At 48.8% G+C, this 13,721-nt stretch overlaps 3 protein-coding genes across 3 annotated transcripts in view; 2 read left to right on the forward strand and 1 right to left on the reverse strand.

The window, feature by feature from the left end:
- Positions 1-8,880, forward strand: part of rtkna (rhotekin a) — a 38,232-nt gene extending 29,352 nt beyond the window's left edge. The window contains exons 2-11 of the mRNA XM_068760649.1: positions 1,543-1,804; positions 2,068-2,121; positions 3,018-3,135; positions 3,227-3,451; positions 3,533-3,627; positions 4,151-4,257; positions 4,401-4,529; positions 5,369-5,534; positions 5,618-5,722; positions 6,779-8,880. Coding sequence (XP_068616750.1) covers positions 1,543-1,804; positions 2,068-2,121; positions 3,018-3,135; positions 3,227-3,451; positions 3,533-3,627; positions 4,151-4,257; positions 4,401-4,529; positions 5,369-5,534; positions 5,618-5,722; positions 6,779-7,494 — 1,977 coding nt within the window. The 3' untranslated portion in view covers positions 7,495-8,880. The remainder of the gene's footprint in view (positions 1-1,542; positions 1,805-2,067; positions 2,122-3,017; positions 3,136-3,226; positions 3,452-3,532; positions 3,628-4,150; positions 4,258-4,400; positions 4,530-5,368; positions 5,535-5,617; positions 5,723-6,778) is intronic.
- Positions 8,881-9,501: 621 nt separating this feature from the next.
- mblac2 (metallo-beta-lactamase domain containing 2) lies at positions 9,502-11,319 on the reverse strand. Its single transcript, XM_068738816.1, has 3 exons — positions 10,878-11,319; positions 9,966-10,180; positions 9,502-9,675 (listed from the first exon to the last, which is right to left on the reverse strand). Exons 1-3 carry the CDS (start codon positions 11,317-11,319, stop codon positions 9,502-9,504), a joined length of 831 nt encoding a protein of 276 aa, XP_068594917.1.
- Positions 11,320-11,625: 306 nt separating this feature from the next.
- Positions 11,626-13,384, forward strand: polr3g (polymerase (RNA) III (DNA directed) polypeptide G). Its single transcript, XM_068760651.1, has 8 exons — positions 11,626-11,659; positions 12,002-12,133; positions 12,209-12,338; positions 12,610-12,675; positions 12,762-12,821; positions 12,908-12,969; positions 13,061-13,174; positions 13,267-13,384. The coding sequence occupies exons 2-8, from the start codon at positions 12,023-12,025 to the stop codon at positions 13,351-13,353; spliced, it is 630 nt and encodes a 209-aa protein (XP_068616752.1). The 5' UTR covers positions 11,626-11,659; positions 12,002-12,022; the 3' UTR covers positions 13,354-13,384.
- Positions 13,385-13,721: the final 337 nt, after the last annotated feature.

Below are 13,721 nucleotides of genomic sequence, written 5' to 3' on the forward strand. Positions count from 1 at the left end.
ACGCAGAGCCAGACACACGGATTAGACTCAGATCCAGGCTGCTTGTCTTCTATTCTGCGATAGCCCGGAGGAGAAGGCTGTTCATTTTTAGCTGGCTATAAATACAGGAGCTCCTCCTGCGGGTCACTCAGAGACCCGGTGCACGAAGCTGGACGGTGGTGCCACCTCCTTCCTGAGTGCATTCCTTCAGAGCTGGAGCATGGATGATGGTTTGTGGCGGCACCACAGACAGACTTTAGGGAGTTTAGCTTCCCTTCTTTATCATTGATTCACATTTCTCTTTCTAATCATCACTTGTGACGTTTAAGATGAGCAATTACCTTTATTCCGACGTCAGTTTCCAATCATTCCCCTGGCCGATCATCAACAAATCCTCTGCGAGTCATTGGCTGCTACCTGTTGCTGTGAGTCAGTCTCCTTCCTTTAGCGGTCAGGTGTACTATAATTGCATTTATTTAATCACAGGCATATTCTTGTAGCTAAAACATCCACAGTAAAGCTTTTACCAGACGCCTGACTGATCATTTTCTCCCTCAGTATAAATGTACTCAATCGCGCTCTTGTTTTATCTGATTGTTTTTCACTCTGGCAGCTTTTCTGAGAAGGAATCAGGCCGTGTCTAACTGTAATAAATGACAATGTAATGCATGTAAGAGTGTTTGCCTCTCAGGTTTGTGGATAGAATAGTAAGATTATATTTGTTAAAGTGCAGTTTTCACCCCGATGCAGAGCGTACGTGAGTAATATTCCAAGAAGCAACTTTGTTTTTCCAGTACGGCTGAAAGGCCGAGACGTGGAGTGTCCACATGTGGATTTTTTTACGTCCAAACTGGATCCGTTACTGTCCCGCCGCGCCGGCCAAGGAAAAGTGTTTCAGGTCTCACGCTGGGGCAGGGCCAGGTAAGGAGAGAAGGAGAAGGAGAAGGAGAAGGAGAAGGAGAAGCCTGACTGAGGACGCTGGACATCTGGAGTGTGAAAGAAGCCCGAGGAAAGGGAGCGGCAAAAGAGCTTAAATGAAAGTAATAAAATATTCATAGGAATCAGGCAGTGTGGGCGGTGTGGGGGTGGATAAATGAGAGAAATATCCGAGTAGAGGAGAGGGAGGTGCATTTATCAAGCAGGGCTAAGGGTGAGGCAAAACAAGGGCAAATGGGGCAGACAGATAACTCTTCTTCTTCAAAGACCAACTTGCTGTTCGATATTCCAAAGATGCAGATAAATCCGAAGGTGTTTTATCTTAACAAGGAGCAGCCGTCAAAGTCAGCCTTCCCCTCGCTCTGCTGACACGGCAAAGAGAGGCTCGGGGATCCGTTCAGAACCCGGGACAGGAACCTTTCCCATCTGCACGTATTGAGGATCTTCTTTTTTATGCACGGGGCTCGATATAGATGACTCTGCTGCCCCAGATAAGCCAGGTTGAATAGCCATTCGAATAGCGTCCACCGCTGAGAGGAGTGCTTCCAAAAACACAAAAAAACACCAGATATTATATCCAATATTTACCTCCCCCCCCTCTTTTGTCTCCATCTCCGATCCCTGCAGGACAGCAACATCCAGAAGAAGATCGACCACGAGATCCGGATGCGCGACGGCGCCTGCAAGCTGCTGGCCGCCTGCTCCCAGAAGGATCAGGCGCTGGAGGCGGCGAAGAGCCTGCAGACATGCAGCACTCGCATCTTGGCGTACATGTCGGAGCTGCAGCGGATGAAGGAGGCTCAGGTCATGCAGAAGGTCACGCGGAGGTCGTCGGACGCCGGCCCGATGGACGACAGACATCCATGCAAAGGAAAAGTGGCCATTTCAGGTGGTGAATTAAGGGATGAAAGGAAAACGTCAGAAAGGAGCATTCGATAGGGAATTCTAAGGAATATCTCCAAAAGCGTTCCCTCTCAATTAGAGGATGCGTCTTTCGCTCTGTCGTGTCTGTAAACACTTCAGATGAGTGACACACACACATTCAGTAATGAAGGCGTTTTAGTCGGAAGCGCACACACAGCAGATTGACGGGAAATGTGATTAAAAAAAATTGTGGACTAATCCCCCACACCCCGTCTGTTGGTGTTACAGATCTTCGGATCCCTCTCATGTGGAAAGATACGGAGTACTTCAAGAATAAAGGAGGTGAGGAGGTGCTCCTTTTACGCCATCATTGATGGGTTATTAACGATTTATGCCGGCGGGATTTATTGAAGAATGATTCTTCACACGGTTGAGGTGGCTAATTTAAAAACGTTAAATGAGAGCAAAAGCTGCGTATCGCCACCCAAGGAAAAAAAAAAAATCACCTTTTATTATGAGTTGGAGGGAAACTAGGCAGTAAGCCAGCCAGAAAGGCATTCTTTTCTCCTCTGTGTTTCCGTCTGTTGCAGCTTTAGACGAACTCCTGGCAGCACAGCCCGACCCAGTGTTCAGTCCTGCTGGCCTTATCGCCCGGCGATAAGAAGCAGCAGCGAGGAAGCGCTCAACCGGGTCATTGTTAGCAGGGTTCGGGAATGCTGCCCTACTAATCTGGGAAAAGCTAATGGAATCTGTCAATGAACTTAAAAATCGACCTCCCCCTCCTCTTCACAGAGCCCCGTGTGGCCTAATCCCTGTGTGGGCTCATGCTCACTCTATAAATGGAATTGATTTGCATGAGACAGGTAGGAGAATCTTAATGATCGAGTTAGTCAAGGTCATTAAGGCCGCTGAACCCAGGAGGCGAGGAGGAGTCGGCACGCTCCTCCTCCATGCGTCCGGTCGTGCTTTTAGATCATGTTGGGAAGTTTGCATATTAGCTGCGCGTAAATATGCCGTAACTAAAGTCGGAGTCGATTGATGTGCAGCAGCAGAATAAAGACAGTAGATTAAAGCTCGCCGTTAGGATTCACCCAACCCACAAATGGATTTCCGAGCACAGCTGGATGTTGAGGCTGCTCGCCTGGAACTAATAGCAGTGGAAGTGCTCCTCGGTCAAAATGGACGTGCTGCTCTGTAATGGCTCGGCTCCGGTCTCAAGCCTCGACCCTTCTCCCCAGAGCTCCACCGGTGTGCAGTGTTCTGCCTCCTGCAGCTCGGCGGGGAGATCTTCGACACGGACATGGTGATAGTGGACCGGACGCTCACCGATATCTGCTTCGACAACGCCATTGTATTGTAGGTCCTTCTCTCAGACATGTCCCAGCCGGGCGGTGATGCTGACAGGGCCGCGTTCACCGTACCCGCGTGTCTTTTGTTTTTTTTGCAGCGATGAAGCCAACCCGGGGTTCGAGCTGCGCGTTGAGCTGTACAGCTGCAGCTCGGAGGACGACTACTCGACGGGAAGCACGCCCAGGAAGCTAGCCAGCAAACTGAGCTCCTCGCTGGGGCGATCTGCTGGGAAGAAGCTCCGGGCGGCCATGGAGCCCGGACCGTGCAGTCCCGTCAGCAACGGAGGAGCGTCTCCCCTTCTGCTGCCGGTTCCCTCTGTGCCGTACGTGTAGTTCGCCTGTTTGGGGGTCCAGCAGGAGGACACCGTGTCTGAATGTCGACCCTCTCTCTCGTATGTTCACAGGGGCCCTAAGTACCACCTCTTAGCTCATGCTAGCCTGTCGCTGTCACACATCCAGGACAGCTTTCGCACACATGACCTCGCCATCGCAGGCAGCGGTGAGTGACGGGCCTTCGTCGCTGTTTGTCTGCCCTTCTTTCACTCGTCACAGTCTCTCCACGCATTCCTGTATTTCCCCCTTAAGCCGGTGGTTGTTTACGTCTTCTGGCCTCCTCCTCTTCCTCCTTCCCCTTCCTCCCTGTTCCTCCATATTCTCTGACAGACAGCTATTGCCAAGGTCACTATAATAAAGGCTGTGCCGGTGACGTGGCTGCTGTGTAAAGCTGTAATGATGTGGGCTAACGAGGGCCCAGAGCTCAGACAGACAGCCGGGCCCCTCGTCTTTTATTCATTGGCCCTTCAGCTTGCTGTAAAGTTTCACCGCGCCACTTCCTGGCACTCCCTGCAGCTGCTGGGCTTTTACACCCCACTACCTTGTTTTGTGCGTCAAGGAAACGGGGGGGGGGGGCGTGGACGGGGGGGGGGGGGGGGGCGTGGACGCACACGTTTGAATATCAATTGGAATGTTTTTTTTATTTATTGATGGACTTTCTTTTGCCCCCCCTCCATCTCTCCCTGCAGAGGAGTGCTCCTATTGGCTGCCTCTCTATGGCAGCGTGTGTTGCCGTCTCGCTGCGCAGCCTCACTGCATGACCCAACAGATGATGAGTGGTAGCTTGAAAGTCAAGGTAAGTTGGCAGGTGTATATTAATGTGGAGTCTAGCTCCAGGTTTTCATCCTAGTCTATTCCTCCACCTCTGCCTTTTATTCCCACGTGTCTCGTTCTGTTATTCCCAACTTAACAGATCTTTTTTTGTCTACCTCGCAGCAGTTGGGGAGTGACCCTCTGAGTTGGACAGATGTGTACGCCGTCTTAAAAGGAACGAGTCTTTTCTGTTATCACCGACAAGAAGATGTGGATGCGAACGTGGAGCCAGCTTTTACTATTTCCATCAACAAGGTCAGCAAATTCACAGGAAAATGGAGAAAAGGAATACAAACAAATTCTGTTTCCTGAGGTCGATCCAGCAATCGAGAACATGTATACAGTTTTATTTTTTGGAGCACCTCGGGCATTAATAGACTGGAAGGCTAGGATTTGGGATTGTGGATCACTGCCAGTTTGAATCTCGAGCCAAGAGCCAGTGAAATAAATCAGAAACAACAAGAAACGATGCTGCTCAGAAGCCAAATGTAGAAATGGTTCTGCTGCTTTCAGGTGTTCAGGAAATATGAGAAAAGAACAGGCATTTAAGGCGTTCTAAATACATTTGAGACACAGCGGTAAAGCTCCGTCCAATCGGGAGTCCCATTTGTCTTCTGTCCATGTTTGTAAACGTGAACCACGCAGCCAGTCAGGTCCTTGATCGTCTTATTTCCTGCGTCTGGGAGCTGATGCCTGCGGAGCTTCACATTCTTTCCGTCGTGCCTCGGTGAGTCTTCCTTGGCCTCTGACCCGGAGCTCACAGCTGAGCTCAAAGCAGGGCTCGCATTATCCTAAATGGAAGTGAGGGTGCTGTCTGGTTCATCTGTAGCCGAAAGAGGAGGAAACGCTGTATGACTAATAGATTAATGGTGCAACAGTGCCATCTAGTGGCTATAACATTAATTTGTTGCGCAGAGAAGAGGTGGCATATTGGACTCTGCACCTATGGTTGGAATATTAGCGATAGGGAAGGATTTGGGAAGGGACTCATCCGTGTCTTTTAGCGATGATTCTCTTCTGGTCTATTGAGGAGTCCTCATTGTACTCTTTTTTGCAGTAGATGATTGTATTTTTTTGACGCTCCCGTGTTTCAGGAGACCAGAATACGTGCATCTGACAAAGATCCTCAAAGTAAAGTTCAACATATCTGCATCAGTAACCGTTTTGGAGGCGAGGAGGTCACACACACTCTGACCACAGACAGCCGGGAAGACGTACACCGATGGATGGAGGCCTTTTGGCAACATTTCTATGACATGAGTAAGTGCTTATATAGCTTCTAAAACAACTTTGATTTGCTGCTGGTGCATCGCAAGTGATGATTTTTTTCCTTTGATATCCAGGCCAGTGGAAGCAGTGCTGCGACGATTTAATGAAAATTGAACTCCCGTCGCCAAGGAAACCTGCTCCCATCACACCAAAACAGGGCTCGCTGTATCACGAGATGGGTAAGACCTTTCCCTGATGAGGAAACATCCTCAGTCATTTTCAAACATAAAAACGAAGGAGAAAAGTTCAAAGAGAAGGCAGGGAAAGGAAGCGCTGTTCCTGCGTGCCGCTTTAGTTCATGTGCACGAGAGACGGCATCACAATTCAATGCTTCCTCTCCGATATCTCCCACTCACGCTCTGCTTCGGTGCTCTGTGCGGTAGATAGAGGGGTCTTATCTCCGACACGCTGACTCACTCTGTCCTTTGTTTCTCCGTCCCTCTTTGTCCTTTTCAATGTCCTCCCCGTGTTCTGAATCCATCGCTCCTCTGCTTTGTCTCTTTTGTCCTTTTTTTTTTTATTATTTCCTTGCATCCTGATACGTTATTCATGATCGCCCTTATCAACATTCATCACTCATTTGTCTTTGTCTTTAAACTTTGCTTTTGTTCTCTCGTCACGTCTAACATCCGTTTCCTTAATAAACATCGTCTACTGGTGTCACGATCATCAAACTCTGCCGAAATGGAACTTGTTGGCTCACCTCCTATCCACTCTGCGTTCTCCGTAACCTCACTCTTGGTTTTCCTAACCCCCTTCCGGTAGCTCCTCTTGCTGCACCCTCCTGCGAGGGTCTTCTGCTGCAGGATAACGCTGTGTCTGCTGAGATTCGCGCTCTGCTCTCGTCCTATTACAACGACAGGTGACGTAACAGGATGAGGGCTCTATTTGGATATCGTCGTGGTAACTGTTACTGCAAATATCACAAATACAGAAATGAGGAGAATTTAAGTCCCCCCCCCCCCCCCCCCATAATTATGTTGAACATTTTTAATTTACTAGCAGTTTTTTCCTTGTAACCATAAAGATACATTTGCAAGTTGACATTTTCTGAACTAAACGCATGATTGAAGCTAACAAAAAAAAACATCCAGTGGGATTTAAATTTCCTCCATTTTATGTTCAAATTTACTGGAAGATCTTTCATCTTTCAAACTCTGACCAACTTACGCCCCTGCCAGATTTATCAAGCTTTAAACCCATCTGAAACAGCATTCTCTGGGTCTCCTCTACAGTTATTGAACCGCCTGATGAACTCAGCAGCACCGTGTCGGACATCCTGGTTCGGCGGATGCAGGAGTTGGAGCTCCGCAGCCAGCTAGGCACCTCCCCCACCTGGATATCCATGTTTGACGAGAACAACCCCAAAAGCGCTCGCCGCCACCGCCCCTATACCAATCGCCTTTCGGGCCACAGCCCCCGCACGCCTCATCGACTCCCCCAGAGCCCCGCGAGCCCCCATCGCTACCCACGGCTGGGACTGCTGTCCTCGGACGCCAGCCTGACCTCGGACAGCGACAGCCACTGCAGCGCCAGCCCCTCCTCTCAGCGCCACGGCTGGCCCGAACCGTCCTCAAACTTCCCTCTCCTGTCATCTTCCCCCTCCCGTCCGAGGCCACGCACTATGTCGCTGGATGCTAAGCTCAGCACGCTCCGGGGGAGGGGGTACGGAGGAGGAGGGCCCTTCCAGTGCCCCTGCCAACCTGCTCCCTCCTCGATGCTCGCCCCGCTCCCCATCTCCTCCCGTTCGCCGCTCTCACAGCGCAGCACCCAGACTACAATCTCCTGCTCCAGCTCGACCTCCAGCAACAGCTCCAGCAACAGCGAGGGCAGCCACAGCCCCGAGTCGTCCGATGGGATCCCTTTCTCGCGGCCCTCCCCGGCTCGACGCAGCCTCAGAAACCTCAGGGCCAGACTTGACCCTCGCAACTGGCTGCAAAGTCAGGTGTGACCCCCCCCCTCCCCTCCTGACAGACATTTTACGTCGGGCTCATTAAGGGCTGACATATGTGAACCATCCTCGGGCAATCAGGGCCTCTTTGCAGAGCCCTGGGGAGGATAAGCTAACTCTAGCCTGCCTCCTGGTGGAGGATGACTAGAGAAGGCAGGTGGCAGTCATTGCAGACGACTCTGCACTTTGCTTGGTCAGCACCATTTGAAGCCGGTCCAAGATGAAATGGGAGGCGCTCAGCTTGCTTTGAGAGACCGAGGCCTCCTTTGGGAGAATGCTAAAGAGCTAAAATACTTTGATAAGCGTGTCTACAAGGCCTACTGTCTGTAATCTAACTCTAAAACTAGAACAGGTTGTGGTGGGTCTGCTCCACAAACCATCAACTCGAGGTCATCTCTGTTAATTCATGCACTAGCAGTATTCTGTCCATTAAGGTTTGCAGTGTTTTATGCTATGAAAGCCAGTGAGCATGTGGAAAGACAAGATTACACGAGGATCGTAAAGTTTAATCAGGACGTTTTGAACTTTGGAAAGAGTCGCAGAGGGGAAGGTCGAGGACCGTTGCCTGTAATGTGATCTACCTTGGTGTACATATCTGATGAGCGTTGTGATTCTCCTAACATTACTATGCACCAATAGTTGTTGTTTTTGCATGATTTGACTTACAGTTAAGATGTTGAACTACTTGAGATCATCTGATGCGATGAATCTGGTCGAAATGTCACTTTATGCAAGTGCTCAGACTTTACTGTAGTTATTACTGTGATAACATCAGGGCAAACAAACCCCAGAGTAAACCGAAATGAATCAAAGTATAAATACTAAAAGCCCAATTGATACTTGATGCACTGCAGTATTATGGGATAGTGAGAAGATAAAGCATGAAACATCCGCCGCTCACATTGATTATGCAAAATAAAAGAAAGAATTATATCGTTAACGCTGCCACTTTTTCTTCCGATTTATGGACATTCAGGTAATTCACCAGAAGAAAAGTGGCTTAAAACCTGATAGAAGATTCTGTTTTGTTGCAGTAATACCTCTTCCTCTTCGTCTTCGTCATTTACTGTTGGATTTTACTTCCTTCCCAGGGCCTGGGACCCAAACAGCCATTTCTGCTAAGGATTAAAACTGTAAGATGTTTGGAAAGCAAGCTTTTTTTAAAGTTAACACATAAACCTCTTTTGTTACAGCTACGTTGATACCAGATTATCATGTTGAGCGGCATCGTGCAGGGCTTTCACTGTTACGCGTGGATGACATTGAATGCTATAACCTTGCAACAGTTGTCCTGCGTCGGCAGGCCCTTTGGGATCTGCATGTCCTGGAAGTCTAATGTAAAATGAGAATAATATAACATTAATTATAATAAATGTTTTATCAGTTGATCGGCTCTTGTTTCTTCACACGAGTCCATCTTGCAGAAGCACAAAGAAAGGCGAGACATAGCAGATTCTTTATTGTGAATGATCGATCGGCTTGGATTCAGTCGATAGTGCAAAGCACCGTTACAAACATGGGAGGTAGTCGACGCGGAGTCTTCACGAATCATTGTAGAATGCATAGAGAAATACAGTGGGCTCGCTGACTCTTTCAAATGACTCAGCGGAAGAAAACCTAGAGCTCCTCGCCTTGTGTCTGCAGTGCAGATTTGATCCGGTGTTGTGCTATTAGAACTTCACAATATCTTTAAATATATATATTAAAAAAATCACACATCTAGTCATATACAACTCAACAAATACATACTCATCAATGTGGAAGATAATCACGATAATCATTTATATTATAAGCTTCATGTGATGCTGATTACTGATTTATGTAACCCAAATGGGGCATTCCACATAAAGTTTGGCAATCACAGGACTCCATTTGGATTACAGAAGTAAATTAACATTTATGTCAGGTTACAGATAAATTAAGCATTTTTTCACGTCCGTCACATTTTAACGATTATTTTTGTGCGCTTGCGCTTCCTCCTCCACCTCCGGGGCTCCCCCTCTCGCATTAGCAGGCGTTACGTGGATTGCATGCCCGCAGCGCCACCCCGGCCAGAGTTCTCAGGGCGAACGTGGAGAACTTTGCAGGACAGGTTTCCGCTCGACTTATGTATGTGGACGCAATCCGGTGGAGCCGCTTCGCACCAAAGGTGTTGTAGTGTCCCGGGAGGACCTGGTCAACCTGTGCAATGAAGAAGCCAGTCGTGAGGCATTTCAAATGACGTACAGCGCGTGAACACCTGTGGTAGACCCGAGAAATTGTCTTGGGTGCTGATCTATATCCAGCAGTACACATTTTATATTGATGACAATTGATTATTACAGCTGTTCAGCACCTAAAATAGACACTTCTGTGTCGCGTCTTCGTTATATACCGTACACGTTTGGATTATGAAGCAGGATCCCTTGCCGTAAAGGTAAACGGATCTGATCTGAAACCTTCAGGTCAACCCACATGGGTCACAGCGTTACCTGTTCGCTGTCCACCAGGCCCACCAGGCGCTCGCAGCTGCCGACGTAGTCGCTGACGTGGCTGTAGGGCAGCCAGTCGATCATGGAGCCGTCGTACACAGCATCGCCGCTGAAAAGGAGCTTATTCTCGCGGTCGTGGAGGCAGATGCTGCCCCGAGAGTGCCCGGGCATGTGGAGCACGGTCAGCTGTCTGTCGCCCAGGTTGATGACATCGCCTGGAGAGAAAAGAGAGACGTTCGAGATCGCTCACAAATACAACACACAATAAAACTTTAGACTATTCCCAACGTTTAGATCACGTGTGATCAACTTGTGCCAGAGTGGGATCAGAGGGACGACGTGGCGGGAGGATGCAATAAGATATTCCATCTGCACTGCAGCACTGGAACTGACACAGCACACGTTAGCCTGCCAGCCAATGGTGCAGGGATCAGGTGGTTTTGTTCCATGCTTTTGTGATAAAGGTTTTGTTGGTGATGGCTAAACCACTTCAGTGAGTCACCTACGCCTGCACCCTTTTCCTTTTGTCGCTCTTAGGACTAACAGAAACAGAACTCACAGACCCTGCGGCTTAAAATAGAGCCACCGTGCAAATTCAGAAAAAGGCTGCAGCTGCCAGTAAAAGAGGAATTATTAAGAAGAATGTTTTTTTTTTTTTTTTTTTTACTGTTGTCTCAGAAGTTATCAATACATTTTGCATCAGTTGCGTCTTCGTCAAATGACGTCTCTGGACTGAGGTGACAGATGCTCTGCGCGTATCGAGCATCCTACCTCTCCCCTTCATGTTGGAGGTCTTGAGTTACATGACTCTATACGTTTAGGCTTTTTTGTGAAAATCCTCCTCTGGGGATGGAGAGAAAGGATACGAGTCCGGATGCACCCATTAGATATCTCCTAATTGTCCCACCCTACCCTCCTGCAGGATGTGCGTGGGCTGCACAGCCTTGACTCGGTAGTGCCTCGCCCTCCACCCCGGGCTGGGAGCCTCGGCTATCTCCCGGTCGCTCAGCCAGGTGACCGTCTCGAAGTTGTCTCCGTTGGCCAAGGCGTCCACCTCGGCGGCGTGGACGCCGACCTGTTGGAACTGATGCAGGCCGCCCGAGTGGTCGAAGTGGGCGTGGGTGGCTATGGCTAAGAGCGGGTTCTTCCTCTGCGGATCTTTGCCGAGCAGCCCATTGGCGTCGATGTAGTCGGGCAAGCTCCTCAGACCCAGACCGGTGTCGACCACCACGTCCTGGTGCGAGCCGCGGAGCAGCCAGATGTTGGCCCGGTTGTCCGACTGGTAGAACCGCTCCTGGATCCAGAAGAGCCCCTCTCCAAGCGATTTGTGGGCGTACCAGTCGACCGCAGACATCCCAGTTCAGGCGCCAGTCTGCGTTAGCTTCCGCGGGTGTTGGAATGTTGCGGTAATTCGCTGCGGAGAGGTCGTCGCTAGCCGTCTGAGCTAACGCGATGTGTTTTCACTAATTCATTTACGTTAAATGTGATGGTGGCCGCTGACACGCCCTTTGTCGGAGAGGAGCGTCATGATTGGACGAACGAACAAGCGACAAAATCCCAAAACGCGCTACAATTGGCTAGAAATACTCACGTGCGCTCCGCGTCGGGGAGAGGGCGGGGCTAGTTAAAGCCACATTCACTGACTTGCACGCTCGGGAGACGGAGATTAACGAGGCTGCGCGACTCTTCACGAGGTTTTCGCTTCTTCTTTTTAAGTCGTTTGTGAGATACAACAGATACAATTTAACACAAGTCTTAAAAAGTTAAGCAAAGAAACAAAAAAAAAAAACCATGGAGTTATAGTGAAAGCCAGAAATTCACTTATAGGTCAGCTCACTGTCCCCGTCGTGAGTATTGCAGATTATTGCGTGTATTTAGGGATCTCTATTGTATTACGTCTGTGTGTTGAGGGCGCTGTGGCACATTCTTGTGTGGTGCGTGTGCGTGTGCGCGTGCGTGCGTGGGTGCGGGTGCGGGTGCGTGTTTGCACTACAAGTGTTTGACAGTGATGTTGAAATGTGGACTCTGTGCTGCAGGTCCAGAGGAGGCTTCCGGCCATGGCAGGCAGGGGCCGCGGAGTAGCTGCTTTCTCTTTCAACGTAGAGGCTCTGGGCATCGGCAGGGGCAGCATGCCAGAAGCCAGGGTGGGGCCCGGCCCTCTGTTCCCAGTGAGTACTGAACACACACACACAATGCGGAGATCCTGATGGATCTATCTATATTGTCTTCCTTCCACTGTCAAGAACACGGACTATAAACCGGTGCCACTGAAAGCTGGGGAGGATGAGGACTACATGCTGGCCTTAAAGCAGGAGATGAGGGGAACGATGCTACGGCTACCGCACAACATCAAGACTCCTTCTGCTAAAGCAGGTGAGGAGGAGAGTGGCGCATTAGAAATCTGACATCCAGGCCCGAAGGTGAGACGCAGGGAGGGAAGACGATACAGCACTGAAGGGGCGGGACGTTTTAGTCGTATGCGGAAGAATACTGGATCGCAATTTCAACCAAATCTGATTATTCTGATCTCGTTTCTGTGCCCTCGTTCGGCAAAGAGCTAAATACCTCCGATATACAAAAGCCTTGCAGGTTGATTCCGAAGTCAGACCTGCTCCAACGCTTTTCCTTCTTTCCAATGAAACAGACGTGGAGAAATACACCGAGAGGTACCTGAAGCAAAGAAAGGTGGACGATGAGGAATGGACTCCAGGTACCGGTGTTCCATCTGGTCACGTGTGTGATTTTAGATCAACTGATAGAAGGTTGAAAGTAATGGATATGCTATTCATATTTTAGACTGGAATTTCCTTCCGAAAGAACTGATGCCCCGAAAGAAAAGAACTTGTGCTGTAACAGGTAGATTTAAGTCGGCATCTATGACTTTCCGTTCTGTAAATGCTGTATTTTTACGAGTAATTTGACCGAATGCTTAAATCCAACAGGCACAAAGAAGAAAGCGGTGATATCAGGCAAGGACGCAGCAGATATGCTGAGCAGATTAGACGTAAACTTCTCTCCATGCATCGTTTTCACGTCTTTGTGCTCAGGGGTTCATTTTCTTCCGGAGCAAGCAAAGGTTTTATAATCTATTTCAGGAACTGGCAAAGAAAGACGGGAATCCTGAAAAATCCGATGACGAGACGGAAAAGAAAGAGAATGAGGAGGAAGAAGAAATAGAAGAGGAAGATTATAACGAGGAGGATGTTGAGGTTGGATTGCAGAACTTCATTATAAATGCAGACTTGATTCTAGCCTGTCAGAAGCAGAGGTCGCGCTTCACATTTTCTTCTTTCCCTTGAAGGAAACGGACTACATTGAAAGCCACTTTGACAACGGCGAGGACTTTGCAAACAGTGACGATAACGTGGATGCAGAAGCCACGTACTGAGACAGAGGAACTCCGAGCCGCCACATCATCATACCATTGGATTGTGGAGTTTTGTTTAGATGAGATAGCTTTTTGTTTCATGGTGATGTACGCTTTCCTTAAGGACATGTAAATAATACCAAGTCTGTGCATATCGGCAATAATTTATTCAAAATAAAAGTATTTATTTCCCAGCCTGTGTCACATTTCTACAGTTTGAAAGGCACATACTGTCAACATGATGCTTTTATTTTTTTTATAAAGTGTGAAGTGAACACAGTGAATAGAAGGCTATGCAACATTTCATGAGTCGTCATGGGAATAACTACATTTTCCTCACCATGCGCGTTAAGGTTTATGGAAATCGAAACGTACTTAAGACAAACAAA

Source organism: Brachionichthys hirsutus, chromosome 4, assembly GCF_040956055.1.
Source record: "Brachionichthys hirsutus isolate HB-005 chromosome 4, CSIRO-AGI_Bhir_v1, whole genome shotgun sequence".
In the NCBI taxonomy this organism is placed as follows: Eukaryota; Metazoa; Chordata; class Actinopteri; order Lophiiformes; family Brachionichthyidae; genus Brachionichthys; species Brachionichthys hirsutus.